Source organism: Thalassophryne amazonica, chromosome 19 (assembly GCF_902500255.1).
Source record: "Thalassophryne amazonica chromosome 19, fThaAma1.1, whole genome shotgun sequence".
Lineage (NCBI taxonomy): Eukaryota > Metazoa > Chordata > Actinopteri > Batrachoidiformes > Batrachoididae > Thalassophryne > Thalassophryne amazonica.
In genome coordinates this window covers 31816865-31834680 of record NC_047121.1, presented here as the reverse complement: position 1 = coordinate 31834680, position 17816 = coordinate 31816865, and the positions used below count along the sequence as shown (strand labels likewise).

The following is a 17816-nucleotide window of genomic DNA, read 5'->3' as shown; positions in this document are numbered from 1 at the left end:
AGAGCACACTTTAATGAAACGTGTGCACAATTTAGCAAAATGAGCGCACAATGTAGTAAAATGAGTGCACATTCTTTCAACATGCAAAACATTTTGCAATGACACTGAGAGGCCTCCAATGGGTACGTCTCGAGCTCAGATATATACTGCTGGTACATATGTCACAAACATCTACAACAAGCCGTTTCAGCCAGGCCAAACCTTTGCTTACAGCATGGGCATTTCTGCATGCACAATCAAAGAATTGTAGGACTTTGAAAAATCTAATATAAAACCACAGGCATATGGAGTTGCAAAAGGTGAATTACAAAAAATTATGCATAATATGGCCTCTTTAAAAGTGTCAGTGGGGTGCTGTTTCTTCAAAGTACAAAAACATGGAACTCAGTATCAAATTATTAATTAAAGTTAGTTTACTTTTAAAACATTGATTAAATAATTTATAATAATTAGGGAACACTGCTATAGATACCAGTTTTGCTCCAATCAGCTGCTGAATTTTCATGGCAGCAACAGTCTGAACAGAGCTGAATGTTAGAATCACAGGCGGACTCCTGCTGTGCGTGTGACAGCAATTGACTTTACTCAATAGACGTTTTCCATCGTAACCCGAGCACACAAGTTAAATGTCACCGCAGCAGGACGGCGCTCTATTCTCGAGCATTATGTGCCTGTGAATGGGGATGAGAAGCTCAAATTTGACCCCATCATTTTGAAAGACTACGTCCCTGCAGCTGCTGACTGACCACAGCAGCTCTATCAAAAGGGCGTGGCCTTATCGCTACCTGCTCATCGCTATTGGACAGCGGCGGTGTCAGTCAGCGCCCGCAGGCTCCGCCCTCGCTTTTAAATGAAGGCGCAATGGACAGGACGGGTGAGTGAACCTGTGGAAACCGTGATGAGCAGCTCTCCCTCCCGCAGCGGATAAAATCATCACCCCGCTAAATGGCGCTGTGCGAAGACTTACTGGAGAAGTAGAGAAAGTGTTTTTTTTTTTTTCCTTCCCCTCCAAAACTTTTTGGACGTGTCTGAAGAAAAAGTTTCTCCAGGCTCCATGATGTCAGCGCCAACTTTGCTCGTTTTCACCTTTTCTCACTTTTTGGTGCTTCTGGTTGTCTTTAATCTGCCGCAAGTCTGCGCACAGAAAGCGGCTGGAACACGGGTGAGTACAAACCTGCGCACTGTTTACGCATTAATCCTAAAACTGTCAGCTGTCACTTTACTTGGACATTAGACAATAAATAAATAAATAATAAATAAAAGTAATTGTGATTGTGACATTACCTTTAGAAAATGTTTAAAAATGTGTGAGAGAAATCAGTTCAAAGATGACATATTTTTGTAATTACTGAGGCAGAACAGTATTAAATAAATTCATATATATGTATTTTTTTTAATCAAGTAGAAATGGAAACATAAATGTGGCGATAGGGTTCGTGAAAAACTGACAGGACATTGGGTGAAATATTTACAAAATTCAGATAAGTTATAATTAGAGATGCTAACACATTTGAGCTAATCAGTCAGAACTGTGATATATTAAGCTGCAGCTATGGCCTAATAAATAACACAAGGAGGTTTCATACTTACAATAAACATTGTTAAGCAATGTAATTTGATATCTGTTTGATATTCATGTATTTCTTGTCTTGCCTCTTATAGCTGTATTTTCTGAGTAGGACTTATCCCAGTTTATAATTAGGACTTGTTGCCTAATTGTTGATTGCTATCTTGTAATCATTTCAAAATTTGAACTTAATATTTTGTTATTATGACTTGGCACCTCATAAGCAGGATTTAGCATAATAATTTATAGTTGTGCTCTGATGATAATTACCTCATAATTATGACTTTATTCACTGAGCTCATAATTGTGATTTTATTTGTAAGGATCTCCTGATTTTAACTCATGATGATGACAGCATGATTATCTGTTTTAACTGACTTAGCATCTAATAACTGTGATCCAGTGTAATATTATTACGCTTTAATGTCTCATTATTATAACTTATGGCAATGACTTAATATGTGTCATGATTATGGGTTATTTTATCTGATGTGGTATTTCATGGATATCACTCAGCATGTCAGTATTTTTGCTCATTATTTATTAACTATATTTCAGCATGTCAGTCACCATATCATTGTTATACTTTATTAAATAATAAGTGGAATTTAGCATCTGATGATTAAGAATTATTACCTGATAATTATGACAATATCTTGTGATTATCAGACATGACCTTGTTGTTATATCTTATTATGTCATAATCACAGCTTAGTATTTCCTCATCATTTCATTCAGTAGTAGAGTATAGCATGATTTATGGATGTCAGGATTGTAATTTCTTTCATAATTTTGACTTGGCTGTGGATGATCACAATTTCATAATTGTAAGAAAACAGTTTCTCCTGGCAAAACAGGCTTCCACAGTCCTATCAAGCAGTGCAGTTACCTATTCGAACTGTGAGGTGAGGAAATCATGGTGCTGCTGCAAATTATTTTGTAACTGACAAGGCATTTCCAAAGTCAATACAGCATTTATTTTGAAATACATTCCATACTGAGTTTGTCATTATGAGCCATTGCTTTAGTTTTCCAGATAAACCCCCACCTTTAAAAATACAAGTAAGTAAGTCCCTTTGGCTTCTCCCTTTTACCCGTGGCCACCACAGCAGATCCACGGTGGATCTGCATGTTGATGTGGCACACGTTTTAAATCGCATGCTGTTCCTGATGCAATTCCATGTTGTACAGAGAATGGGCAGGGGTGGGTTTGAACCAGGAAGTTTCCACACCGTAAACAAGTGCACTTAACAGCTTGGCCATCACCCCTACTGTCTCTTTAAAAAAGTTGATAATCGACATCATATTCTGTTATCATATAGACTGAAGGCTGCACATGGATGCACCCCACACACACAGAAAGGCATGTGTGCATGTGTAGGCACACACACACACACACACACACACACACACACACACACACACACACACACACACACACACACACACACACACACACACACACACACACACACACACACACACACACACACACACACACACACACACACACACACACAGCACTTCACTTTTTCCACATTTTGTTATGTTACAGCCTTATTCCAAAATGGAGTAAATTCATTTTACTCTTAAAATTCTACTCACAACACCTGATAATGACAGCATGAATAAAGTAGTTTTTTTGTTAATTTTTTTTTGCAAATTTATTATAAATAAAAAACTAAGAAATCACTTGTGCATAAGAATTCAAACCCTTTGCTCAACACTTTGTTGATGCAGTTTTGGCAGTAATTACAGCCTCAAGTCTTCTCGACTATGATGCCACAGGCTTGGAGCACCAATCTTTGGGCAGTTTTGCCCATTCCTCTTTGCAGCACTCCTCAAGCTCCATCTGGTTGGATGGGGAGCGTCGGTGTACAGCCATTTTCAGATCTCCCCAGAGAAGTTCAATTGGATTCAGGTCTGGGCTCTGGCAGGGCCACTCAAGGACATTCATAGAGTTGTCCTGAAGCTACTCCTTTGATATCTTGGCTGTGTGCTTAGGGTCATTGTCCTGCTGACAGATGGCCCGCCACCCCAGTCTGATGGAGCAGGTTTTCATCCAGGATGTCTCTGTACATTGCTGCATTCATCTTTCCCTCAATCCTGACTGGTCTCCCAGTTTCTGCTGTTGAAAAACATCTCCACAGCATGATGCTGCCACCACCATGTTTCACTGTAGGGATGGTGCCTGGCTTCCTCCAAACATGACGCCTGGCATTCACACCAAAAAGTTGAATCTTTGTCTCATCAGACCAGAGAATTTTGTTTCTCATGGTCTGAGAGTCATACAGGTGCTTTTTGGCAAACTCCAGGTGGGCTGTTATGTGCCTTTTACTAAGGATTGGCTTCCGTCTGGTCACTCTACTATACAGGCCTGATTGGTGGATTGCTGCAGAAATGGTTGTCCTTCTGGAACGTTCTCCTCTCTCCACAGAGGAATGCTGGAGCTCTTATAGAGTGACCATCGGGTTCTTGGTCACCTCCCTGACTCCATTCCTGGCCACTCTCTCTGGCCATTCTCCCCGATCACTCAGTTTAGATGAGCAGCCAGCTCTATGAAGAATTCTGGTGGAGCCGAACATCTTCCATTTACGGATGATGGAGGCCACAGTGCTCATTGGGACCTTCAAAGCAGCAGAAATGTTTCTGTCTCCTTACCCAGATTTGCCTTGCGCCAATCCTGTTTCAGATTTCTACAGACAATTCCTTTGACTTCATGCTTGGTTTGTGCTCTGACATGCACTGTCAACTGTGGGACCTTATATGTAGACAGGTGTGTGCCTTTCCAAATCATGTCCAATCATCTGAATTTAACCCAGGTGGACTCCAGTTAAGCTGTAGAAACATCTCAAGGGTGATGTTATGACCCTGAGGTTATATGTACGTAGTTCTGTTTGTGGTATATAAGTGTATTTGCCCTCCCCACCTAGGTAAGGTGCTGCTTATTCTGTGTGCTGTGAGTCTCTTGTTTTAGCTGAGCTTGTAGAGATGGTGCCAGCTGATTGGTCCAGCAATGAAGACCCCTGCTTTATAAGGGAGGCTGAAATCAACCTCCAGTGCTCCACCCTCTTTCTGCTCCCAATTGAGTGTGTGTCTGAGGACACTTGTCTTTCTTTTGTTAATCTTTTTGTATTCTTTTTTATACATTTTGTAACTACTCGTTTTTGTAAAGCAGTCCAATCTCTTTTGTTAGCAGGGGTGAGAAGACATGTTATTTTGATAGTTTTCTCCTGTTTCTTATTTAGGAGTTTAGGTAAGACCACTGTTTTTGGTTGTTATATTTGAGCACTAGGTAAGAGCAGAGGCTTTGGAAGCTTGGCCAGTAGGCCCGGTCATAACAATGAACAGTAGAAACAGGATGCACCTGAGGTCAGTTTTGTGCTTCGTGGCAAAGGCTGTTAATGTGATTTTTAAATTTTTTTATTTTGAATACATTTGCTAAAATCTCACATCTTTTTCACATTGTCATTATGGGGTATTGTGTGTAGAATCTTGAGGGGGAAAAAGTGAATTTCATCCATTTTGGAATAAGGCTGTAACACAACAAAATGTGGAAAAAGCGAAGCACTGTGAATACTTTCTAGATGCATTGTATATGCATGTGTATCATTTATATTTGTGTATGTCTTGTACCTCTTGCAGGGGGCAGATTTGTGGTTTGCCACACAATGGTAACGTCACAAGTAAAATGACATTTTAACAAAAACTATCAAAGGCAATATCTTACTGTTGCAAGACAAACTTTTTTCTGTTTAAAGCACTTCAAAAGCCTCGTTGGTGTTAAGAACTCACACTGGGCCTTATGAAACCCTTTGAAATGGCACATTGGATAAACTCCAAACTACAGGGTGGTCAAATGATAAAATAAGGCTGCTTTGTACTTACTGGAAATTTGGCATTTTTGAGACAAATGATTGTTACAAAAGTAGTGATGAAATGCTGGAAGCTTGCTCTGAGTCTATGAACGAATCAAAGCGTTTGCATCACCTTTATCACCTATATGTAAATGACTCTGTCCATCTACTCCATCTTCTGCTTGAGCTGTCTCAGGAACAAGAACAAACTCTTGTCCGCTCACACCGGAGAAGATACTTTTAACATTGCTCAGTGCTGCCGTAATGCCAGATTTCACACCCCCGCTTTCCACATTGATACCAGGTTTAAAAGCCTGAGCTAACTTCACTGGATAGCACTGGTTATCTGTCATTTACCCTGAGGATCCATGGTGCAGTAGGTGCACAAGTTCAAGAATTTCAGGGAATTATCAAAACAGGGAGACTATTTATGTTTCAGACAGTTACAAAAGTGCAGTTTGATGGAAACTGTCTAGGCACCTTTGAATTCACATTTCTCATTAGGCTCTATAAAAAAAGCGTTAGTCTATCATCCTTAACATCAGAAAAAAGTGATGGAGGGTTAATTTATTTAATTTTTTAAAAATGTTATTTATTTATTTGTTAGTTTTCTCTGATACAAGTGAGAAGGATTTTCTTCAGAAGAAGATGTGAAATTTCAGCTACAGTTTGCCAGAAGGCACACAGAATAGAATGTGTCAGTATAGAGCTACAACTCCCTGAGGAAAAATTCACCTTGGAACCGTTGTACTTAGCATCCAAGCTACCTCCGTTGTCAAGCAGAAAGTTCTGGGCCCGGGTCGGTAAACTGGCTGTCTTCGGTCAAAGCATACTTGCCATCTAGTGGGCATGCTGGTTCTTGAATCAGCTGTACCACCGTCAATGAAATTTGCAAAAACAAACAAACAAAAAAAAAATGAAATAAAAAAAAAATGATGCAGGCTGATTTGGCATGTGGGCAGAGATTATAAACATGCTTTTTTTTATATAAAAAATGGGGCCTTAGTTTAGGTATAAAGATTCAGTTCTTACAACTATTCAGTTCAATGCTCAATTTTAAATGATTTTAAATTATTTGTTATGTAATGTATCGGTCTACATTTTCAAATCTTTACGAAAAATTACTATTTTTAAAATCCAGAAAGAAAAAGATACTTGTTCTTCCATCCACTTTGAGAAGATTAACCAAAAAAATGTTTGTGTACTAGCATTTACACCTACATTGATGAAGGTAGAGCAGGTTTAAGAAACACTCTTTAAGGTATACATCTGTCTGTCTATGTGTGTGTGACATCTGGTCACAATAAATGCAATATTTTTACAAAGATGAAACTTTGTACACACTGTCACCTCACGAAGACCTTGGACAAGACTGACATTGGGCATGCTTCAATTATAATTGAGACCATTCGGGGCAGAGTCTCTGAAACCTATTTTATGCAGTACCTTATGGATTGTGATGAAACGTACTATTGTAATTTATATCTTGCTAAGATCTTCCTCAGGTTTAAGGTTTGACGATGCACATTTGGGTCAGCAGTGCATCTGTGTCAGTATCAAATAACGCTAGCTTTAAATCAATTCTAATATGTTGAGATGGGTGCAGCTGACTTTCAAACCAGCAACAGTGAACATCTTTGACAGTGAACCTCATGTGACATGGGGGGGGGGGGGGGGGGGGTCTTTAAAGTAGCCATTGCAATAATGGGAGTGAGGCAGCCAGAAGTGGCATGGTCCACTTTAGGGGTATTTCTTGTGTATTATAAGATTCTATGGGTTGTGAATATGGTAACTATATTGAAATATTTCCAATTAAATGTATGAAGGATGTATACATGTTTTGGACCCCCCCCCCCCCCCCCCCAAAAAAAAAAATCCTCTTGATTTTAACGCTTTTAAAAGCCTCCATGTCTTACCTCAGGGTCAGCTCCCCCCTGTACCCCCTGTAATTTGAACCATGGTTCATACCTCTACCAAGGTCAAACAATGGTGAAAATTTTCATTATTTTTACAATGTAATCATTTGTTTAAACTCTGTTACTTGAAATATGGCAACTTCATTATCACACTTGTACAAATTTATATTTCACTGAAACATATCCAGATTAGTAGCTACAATCTCTGCAAAATTTAATTAATTGATTAATGTCCGTTGTGAGATATACATGAGTGACAGACCATAAAAATCAATATATCAGTCACTGAGAAAATATTTAAAATGCTGAAAAATGTCTTATCTCTCTTTTTAGAAGAAAAGTGTGATCTACACTGCAAGATATGGAATCTGATCATCACCAACATGTAATAAGTTCTTACCCTTAATAAGGTTGATCATTTCATTATGTTTCATGAAGCTGAAAAGAATGTGTATAATCATCGACCAAGAAACCAACTAATGCCAGATATCACATCAGGTCTTCTATGGATGGTAAAAATGTAGATTTTTAATTTATTTTTTAATGAGGCAGGTGTTAGTTAAAAAAAACAACTTGTTAGCAACAGTGATACAAAGAGATAAGCAGTGAGCTGCATACTTTTCTGACAGCATCAGTGTGGACTCATAAATGTATTAAAAAACAAACACACAGAGCGGAGTGATGAGCTGGCCAAGATGGCATACCTTCAGCCTGGCAAAGTAGAGTCCTGGTTCCAAAAGCAGGAAAACATTTTTTATTCATGTGAGGAAGATCATAGTCACGGTGCAGGTGCGAGAGGTCTGCGAGTGCACACGTGTGTTGATGCAAGCTAAAGGATGGGCACAGGTGTATATGCACTTTATGACTGTGAGTCTGTGAGATTGTAAGTCTTAGTTACTCTGCAGAAATTTGAAAGAAAGGAGGTTTTTGTGAATTTTGAGTTTTTTACGAGAAAAATCACACACACATCTTCAAGCGCTTACTCCAACTACAGCACCGCACTCATAGAGTGCAAGCCTCCGCCAACGCTAGTTTCCAATTCCACAAATTTCTACCTTGGAAAACATTTTCAAGGTCAAAGTCCTGTTAGAAGTGGCTTTTTATAAGATAAAATATAATACAAAATATAGATCAAAAGTGCTTTTCAATGTTAAAATCAAATATCTGCTAAATCTGCAATACAGATCAGATTTAGTCTATTCATTAAGAGTGCCACTTTACATCTCGTTGTCACACATTAGAGTGATTTAGGCACTTTTGATTGATATACGTATATAATTCAAAATGTAGATCAAATGGGCTTTTTCTATATTAAATTCAAATGTCCACAAAATCCACAATCCGGATCAGATCCGGATCAAACTTTGTCAGGTGATAGTGAGTGCCAGTCTGCACTTCATTTTCAAACATGTAAGTGATTGGGGCATGTTTGTTTAAGATATAATCAATAGTAAAATATACGTACATGAAATGGAGCTCTCAAATATGAAAGAAATTTAGGAATTAGGAATTTCTGAAAATTTGTTTATTGTTAAACATAGGGATTTTTCCAATTTTTCAAGATTTTTCCTGACTTTGCCCTTTGACTCAGGACCTTGCAAACTGAAACACTTCTTGCCTATCAGGATATTAATATTCAGTAAAAAATTTCATAACGATATATGGAAAAGTTGTGAGTTCCAGGCTGTTCACAAACAGACAAACAGGGGCAATAACATTACCTCCACCAACTTTGTTGGTGAAGGTATTTAAGGGTCATGGGGAAGCTGGAGGCTATCCCAGCAGTCATAGCGCATGAGGTGGAGTACACCCTGGACAGGAGCCAGTCTATCGCAGGGCCACATATAGACAAACAAAGAAATGCACACCCGCACGCACACTTACGGACAATTTAAAGTTTCCAATTCACCTAACCTGCAAGTCTTTGGATGTGGGAGTAAGCTGGAGCACCCGGAGGGAACCCACGTAAACACAAGGAGAACGTGCAAAGTCCACACAGAAAGGTGGGAATCAAACCCATGACTTTCTTGCTGTGAGGCAACAGTGTTAACCACTAATCCACCATGCTAACCATAAGAAAAATCAAAGGTGTAAAAATAATTTTGATGTTAAAAGTTCCACAAACACACACGGTTTCATGATGAAGTGGCATAGAGGAGAATTTTCTTAACAAGAAGACCTGAAAGTTCAGCTACAATTTGCCAGAAGATACATCTGAGCTGCAAGCCTAGATTTGATGTTTTGGTGAAAGAAAATCTATCTGCTCCACTTCATTATGAAGCTGTATAACTGGTGATATAAAATGCAAAACATGCACTATGTGCAATTTCTCCAGTCATGGCCACAGAACCCTATCAATTCTTCAGGGTTGTCTGGGTGTCTTGGTGGCTTTCCTCACTCTTCTCTTTCTTGCACAGTCACTCAGTTTTTGAGAACTGTTTACTCCATACATAATCACCGTATAGCTATACTGTTTGTATTTTTTCATAATTGATGTAAATAAAGTCCAAGACATCTTCAGTGACTTGGAAATGTTCATGTATCCATCCTCTGACTTGTCTGAAGAAAACTGTAAATAAAGCTGATTATTTTATTATACCAAAGGGGTCCATTACTTATGCATCTTGACTTTTATATTTTAATTAATTTATATTAGGTTGTAGAGATTTGCTTTGAGTTTGAGTTTAAGGAAGATCATTTTAGATTTTTTTTATATTGAGAAGCCTGATTTACTTTTTGTATTTGAAATGGCATAAATTAAAATGTGTGAAATACCAAGGGGCCCAATACTTTTGCAAGGCACTATATCATAGTCTTCTTGTTGTGTGGGCCGCCAGAAGAGGAGGTACTGCTGGCCCACCACCAGAGGGCGCCCTGCCTGGAGTGCGGGCTCCAGGCACCAGAGGGCGCAGCCGCCTCACAGGAGCAGCCAGGGTGACAGCTGTCACGCATCACCTGCAACAGCTGTTACCAATCAGCAGGGGTACATCAGCAGGACGACACCTCCACCTCTTTGCCGAGATATCGTTCTACCTGGAAGGTAACATTCTCAGCTAACTGTGTGACAGTAACCTTTTGTGACTTTTGTGCGTTGTATAACAGACTCCTTTTCCAACGAGAGGTGGAGGTAGTTTTCCTGCCGTGCGGATTGCTGGGTGCAAACGCGCCCACATTTAATTGTTTCTTTGTTCCTCGCCAGCAGTACCAGGTCCGACACGCGGAGGCAGTGGCCACCTGGGAATTCGGGACTTGGCGGCTCCAGTATTCCCGGGTCTGGTGGCGGAGGAAATCGTGTGGTTCCGGTTCTGCTTTGGACAGACGTCTCCTATCTTCGAGCCTGCCCACACGACACCTTTTGTGATTTGGCTTTTTGTCCATTGTTGTAATCTGTTGTATTTGTTGTGCCCATTCACAACAGTAAAGTGTTGTTATTTGACTTCCTCCATTGTCCGTTCATTTGCGCCCCCTGTTGTGGGTCCGTGTACCTACACTTTCCCAACAGGATATCTCGGCCAACGTCATGGACCCCGTGGGGCGTCAACCGGCTGTTGAACGGCCAATGGAAGAGCAGGGCGCACAGGCGTCTGCAGGAGGAATGATCGGTGAGTTGCAGCGAATCCTCACCGCTTTTACGGCTCGGCTGGATCTGATGACCGAGCAGAACGTCCTCCTTAACCGCAGGGTGGAGGCTCTCGCCGCGCAGGTGGAAGCGCGCCCTCAGGGCGCTGCTGCGGCTCCCCCTCCTGTCGATCCTGTGCGCAACAGTGATGTTCCACAGGTCGTTCAACGACCCCTCCCACCTTCCCCTGAAGCATACATAAGCCCTCCGGAGCCGTACGGGGTTGTGTGGAGACATGCGCGGACTTTCTTATGCAGTGTTCGCTCGTCTTCGCACAACGTCCCGTCATGTACGCGACTGATGCTAGTAAGATAGCTTATGTAATTAATCTGCTTCGCGGCAAGGCACGCGCTTGGGCTACAGCGCTTTGGGAGCAAAATTCACGGCTCCTTCTGATATATGATGGGTTTGTGAGGGAGTTCAGAACAGTGTTCGATCACCCAAATAGAGGAGAGACCGCTTCAGCCGTGCTGCTGTCAATGAGACAGGGGCGCCGGAGCGCAGCTGTTTATGCAGTCGACTTCCGCATCGCGGTTGCGAGGTCCGGCTGGAATAACACTGCCCTCCGTGCCGCCTTCGTAAACGGACTATCGTTGGTCCTGAAGGAGCTCCTGGTGGCCAAGGACGAACCGCGGGATTTAGACGGGCTTATTGATCTCGTTATACGATTAGACAATCGGTTAGAGGAACGCTGTCGGGAGCGAGGCGAAGGACGTGACCGGATACGCGCCGCCCCTCTCCCTTCCGGGTTCGAAAAGGGGCCACCCTCCCCACGCTCCACAGCCGCAGCGCTTTGTGGGGCAACAGCTCCCCCTGGTGACATTGTTAGGGAAACGCACAGGGCCAAAATGGGGAGGCTGATCCGTGGAGAGTGTTTTCTCTGCAGCTCAACAGAGCACACACAGAGAGACTGCCCCAAATGGCCAAAATGTCAACACTCACCCTTAGAGACTGGGCTAAGGGGGGGTCAAGACATTCAAGTGAGACACACACAAATTGCCACATGACTCCCAATCACAATCCTGAGCGGGGATTTAACCCTTCAAGCCCGAGCACTGGTGGACACGGGGTCAGAAGGGAATCTGCTAGACAGCAGATGGGCAAAGGAGGTAGGGCTCCCTCTGGTGGCGCTTCCTTCGCCATTGCAGGTGCGGGCACTAGATGGCACCCTCCTCCCTTTACTCACACACAAGACACAACCAGTAACTCTGGTGGTGTCTGGAAACCACCGGGAGGAGATTGAGTTTTTTGTAACTCCTTCTACCTCCTGCGTGATTTTGGGCATCCCATGGATGTTAAAGCACAATCCCCGGATCGATTGGCCATCTGGGGTGGTGGTTCAGTGGAGCGAAACCTGCCATCGGGTGTGTTTAGGATCCTCGGTTCCTCCCGGTTCCCAGGCTAAGGAGGAGGTCAAAGTCCCTCCCAATCTGACGGCAGTGCCGGTTGAGTACCACGATCTTGCTGACGTCTTCAGCAAGGATCTGGCACTCACCCTTCCCCCGCACCGTCCGTACGATTGTGCCATTGATTTGGTTCCAGGCGCTGAGTTCCCGTCCAGCAGGCTGTACAACCTCTCACGACCTGAGCGTGAATCAATGGAGACCTACATCCGAGACTCATTAGCTGCCGGGCTGATCCGGAACTCCACCTCCCCGATGGGGGCAGGTTTCTTTTTTGTGGGCAAGAAAGATGGCGGACTTCGTCCATGTATTGATTACAGGGGGCTGAATGAGATTACGGTTCGCAACCGATACCCGTTGCCATTATTAGATTCCGTGTTCACCCCCCTGCATGGAGCCAAAATCTTTACTAAGCTGGATCTTAGAAATGCGTATCACCTGGTTCGGATCTGGAAGGGAGACGAATGGAAGACGGCATTCAACACCCCATTAGGTCACTTTGAGTACCTGGTCATGCCGTTCGGCCTCACAAACGCCCCCGCGACGTTCCAAGCATTAGTTAATGATGTCTTGCGGGATTTCCTGCACCGATTCATCTTCGTATAGCTAGACGATATACTCATCTTTTCTCCGGATCCTGAGGCTCATGTCCGGCATGTACGTCAGGTCCTGCAGCGGTTGTTGGAGAACCGGCTGTTTGTGAAGGGCGAGAAGTGTGAGTTTCACCGCACATCTTTGTCCTTCCTGGGGTTTATCATCTCCCCCAACTCCGTCGCTCCTGATCCGGCCAAGGTTGCGGCGGTGAGAGACTGGCCCCAACCCACTAGCCGTAGGAAGCTGCAACAGTTCCTCGGCTTTGCAAATTTCTACAGGAGGTTCATTAAGGGCTACAGTCAGGTAGTTAGCCCCCTGACAGCCCTGACCTCACCAAAAGTCCCCTTCACCTGGTCGGATCGTTGCGATGCCGCGTTCAAGGAGTTGAAACGGCGCTTCTCGTCTGCACCCGTTCTGGTGCAGCCCGATCCTAGTCGCCAGTTAGTGGTTGAAGTGGACGCCTCGGACTCAGGGATAGGAGCCGTGCTTTCCCAGAGCGGGAAGACCGATAAGGTCCTTCACCCGTGTGCCTATTTTTCCCGCAGGTTGACCCCGGCCGAACGGAACTATGACGTCGGCAATCGAGAACTCCGTGCGGTGAAAGAGGCTCTTGAAGAGTGGAGACATCTGTTGGAGGGAACGTCCGTGCCATTCACGGTTTTCACTGACCACCGGAACCTGGAGTATATCAGGACCGCCAAGCGGCTGAACCCCAGGCAAGCCCGCTGGTCACTGTTCTTCGGCCGTTTTGACTTCCGGATCACCTACCGTCCCGGGACCAAGAACCAGAGATCGGATGCCTTGTCCCGGGTACATGAAGATGAAGTCAAAGCGGAGTTGTCGGATCCACCGGAACCCATCATCCCGGAGTCCACTATTGTGGCCACCCTCACCTGGGACGTAGAGAGAACCGTCCGGGAGGCCCTGGCACGAAGCCCGGACCCCGGAACTGGGCCGAAGAACAAACTATACGTCCCACCAGAGGCTAGGGCTGCAGTCCTGGACTTCTGTCACGGCTCCAAGCTCTCCTGTCATCCAGGGGTGCGAAGAACCGTGGCAGTTGTCCGGCAGCGCTTCTGGTGGGCGTCCCTAGAGGCCGACGTCCGGGATTATATCCAGGCCTGCACCACCTGCGCCAGGGGCAAGGCTGACCATCGCAGGGCATCAGGTCTACTCCAGCCGCTGCCTGTGCCTCATCGCCCCTGGTCCCACATCGGCCTGGATTTTGTCACGGGCCTCCCGCCGTCCCAGGGTAACACCACCATCCTCACGATAGTGGACCGATTCTCCAAGGCAGCCCACTTCGTGGCCCTCCCGAAGCTCCCAACAGCCCAGGAGACAGCGGACCTCCTGGTCCACCACGTCGTCCGGCTGCATGGGATTCCAACAGACATCGTCTCCGATCGCGGTCCCCAGTTCTCCTCGCAAGTCTGGAGGAGCTTCTGCCGGGAACTGGGGGCCACGGTGAGTCTCTCGTCCGGGTACCACCCTCAGACCAACGGGCAAGCAGAACGGGTAAACCAGGAGGTGGAGCAGCCCTTGCGCTGCGTGACTGCCGCACACCCGGCGGCCTGGAGTACCCATTTGGCCTGGATCGAGTATGCCCATAACAGCCAGGTGTCTTCAGCCACCGGCCTCTCCCCTTTTGAGGTATGTCTGGGGTATCAGCCCCCGTTGTTTCCGGTGGTTGAGGGAGAGGTCGGTGTGCCCTCGGTCCAGGCCCACCTACGGAAGTGCCGTCGGGTGTGGCGTGCCACCCGTTCTGCTTTGCTAAAGGCCCGGATGAGGGCAAAAGCCCATGCAGACCGTCGGCGGACCCCGGCCCCTGCGTATCAGCCAGGGCAGGAGGTGTGGTTATCCACAAAGGACATCCCCCTCAAAGTGGACTCCCCCAAGTTACAGGACCGTTACATCGGCCCATTCAAGATCCTGAAGGTCATCAGTCCAGCCGCAGTGAGGCTTCAGCTGCCGGCCTCACTGCGGATCCATCCTGTGTTTCATGTGTCCCGGATTAAACCTCATCACTCCTCACCCCTCTGTACTCCGGGTCCGGCGCCGCCTCCTGCCCGGATCATCGATGGCGAGCCGGCTTGGACTGTACGCCGGCTTTTGGATGTCCGTAGGATGGGCCGGGGCTTCCAGTATTTGGTGGACTGGGAGGGGTATGGCCCCGAAGAACGCTCCTGGGTGAAGAGGAGCTTCATCCTGGACCCGGCCCTCCTGGCCGATTTCTACCGCCGCCACCCGGACAAGCCTGGTAGGGCGCCAGGAGGCGCCCGTTGAGGGGGGGGTCCTGTTGTGTGGGCCGCCAGAAGAGGAGGTACTGCTGGCCCACCACCAGAGGGCGCCCTGCCTGGAGTGCGGGCTCCAGGCACCAGAGGGCGCAGCCGCCTCACAGGAGCAGCCAGGGTGACAGCTGTCACGCATCACCTGCAACAGCTGTTACCAATCAGCAGGGGTACATCAGCAGGACGACGTCTCCACCTCTTTGCTGAGATATCGTTCTACCTGGAAGGTAACATTCTCAGCTAACTGTGTGACAGTAACCTTTTGTGACTTTTGTGCGTTGTATAACAGACTCCTTTTCCAACGAGAGGTGGAGGTAGTTTTCCTGCTGTGCGGATTGCTGGGTGCAAACGCGCCCACATTTAATTGTTTCTTTGTTCCTCGCCAGCAGTACCAGGTCCGACACGCGGAGGCAGTGGCCACCTGGGAATTCGGGACTTGGCGGCTCCAGTATTCCCGGGTCTGGTGGCGGAGGAAATCGTGTGGTTCCGGTTCTGCTTTGGACAGACGTCTCCTATCTTCGAGCCTGCCCACACGACACCTTTTGTGATTTGGCTTTTTGTCCATTGTTGTAATCTGTTGTATTTGTTGTGCCCATTCACAACAGTAAAGTGTTGTTATTTGACTTCCTCCATTGTCCGTTCATTTGCGCCCCCTGTTGTGGGTCCGTGTACCTACACTTTCCCAACACTTCTTCTGGTTTGGCAAACTTCTCTCTACTAAATCAAATATTTCAGATTACAAAAGTAACAAACCCCTCATTGACAACCGTTCCCCTTTAAGCACCCAACGGTGGGAAGAAACATGATGCTCGCTACAATGGCAAATACGGGATGAAATATACAACAGAATAGGAAAGTAAAAACAGAAATAAAGGATGGGTAGAGTGCATGATTGTGGATGACAACAGAACATTTGTTAGTATTGCAAATTACTCATGGCAAACTTTAAAAACTGCTCAAAAACCTCTTTAAACCTTTAAAACATCCATGTTTCAAACATTATTTTATTACCCACAAAGGAACACATCATGTGTTGTTCTGTCACTTGCTGAACACTTACACCTGCTGGCAGTGATGCCGGTAACGTGTTACTCTAATCTAACCACTTTTTTTTAGTAACGAGTAATCTAATGCGTTAATCTTTCCAAATCAGTAATCAGATTAAAGTTACTTCTCCAAGTCACTGTGCGTTACTATTATTTTTGCATTGTGGGTCGATAGCAGCATTAAACTTTGTCCGTGGGCAGGAGATCGGGGTTCAACTGCACTGCCCACTTTAAGCGAACTGTGAGCTTTTCATCCGCAGTTTTTTGGAGCAGCTACGATCATCCTCACCTCTTAAAGCGTGGTGACCAGTGATGCCGGTAACGCGTTACTTAGTAACGCGTTACTCTAATCTGACCACTTCTTTTAGTAACGAGTAATCTAACGCGTTAATCTTTCCAAGTCAGTAATCAGATTAAAGTTACTTCTCCATGTCACTGTGCGTTACTATTATTTTTCATTGTGAGTCGATAGCAGCATTAAACTTGGTCCGTGGGCAGGAGGTCGGGGTTCGACTGAACGTTCCACTTTCAGTGAGCTGTGAGCTTTTCATCCGCGGGTTTTTTGCAGCTGCTCGACTCGTCCTCACCTCTTAAAGGGCGGTGATCAGCACACCTGCACTGAGCTTTACGAAGACATTTTTATACTTTTTTCCTCCTTTATTTAAAGCTGAGCCGCTCCGTATCGTCTCGTTAAAAACAGCTGATCCTCCATGACGCATCAACAACTAACACTATTTTCCACTCAAATGCACCTAAACTCTCTTTCTGAGGACCACATGATGTGAAAACGCAATAAAACTTTCTTACCTGTAAATCTGGTCCTGTTTTCTGCATAAATAAATGTTATCCATTCTTTGTGCTCAAACGCCAAAGCAGGGGCGAATCCAGATGGGATGGGGGCGTGGGGGAGGGATGTGCCCCCCCCCCCCCCCCCACAACAGCCCTAGATTAAAGGTCCAGTTTTGAAGCCGTTTTTTACTACAACTACTAATATTGCTTAAAATAATAATAATTTCAACAAGTAAAATGTTTAGAGAGAATTTAAATGTTAGAAAAATGTTAGAATTTAATAGTTACATTTATAAACAATGTAGGTTTGAAATTGCAAGTTTTACTGTTACAGTGCTGTCAACAGTTAAATATGAGGTCGAGAAAGAGGTCTTTATTTTACTTTTTATAAAACAAGTATTTATTTTCATTGAAGTCAAGAAAGGGTGACTATAAAGTGAGTTTTGGCAAAACAGGTATCATTGTCATGTTGACGTGGGTTGTTGTCGACAGCTGGGAAAGTAACTAAAAAAGTAACTAGTAATCTAACTTAGTTACTTTTACAATTGAGTAATCAGTAAAGTAACTAAGTTACTTTTTCAAGGAGTAATCAGTAATCAGTAATTGGATTACTTTTTCAAAGTAACTGTGGCAACACTGGCGGTGACAACAGCACATCTGCACTGAGCTTTACAAAGACATTTTTTATACTTTTTTTACTTTATTTAGAATTCTGAGCTGAGCCGCTCCATATCTGC

General features: G+C 44.7%; 1 protein-coding gene across 6 annotated transcripts in view; it reads left to right on the top strand.

Annotated features, from left to right (window-relative positions):
- Nucleotides 1–882: 882 nt before the first annotated feature.
- The window catches only part of smoc1 (SPARC related modular calcium binding 1), a 177045-nt gene continuing 160111 nt past the window's right edge, over nt 883–17816 (top strand). For all 6 annotated transcript variants that reach the window (XM_034195206.1, XM_034195208.1, XM_034195205.1 and 3 more), the window contains exon 1: nt 883–1162. In XM_034195206.1, coding sequence (XP_034051097.1) covers nt 1055–1162 — 108 coding nt within the window. In that variant the 5' untranslated portion in view covers nt 883–1054. The remainder of the gene's footprint in view (nt 1163–17816) is intronic.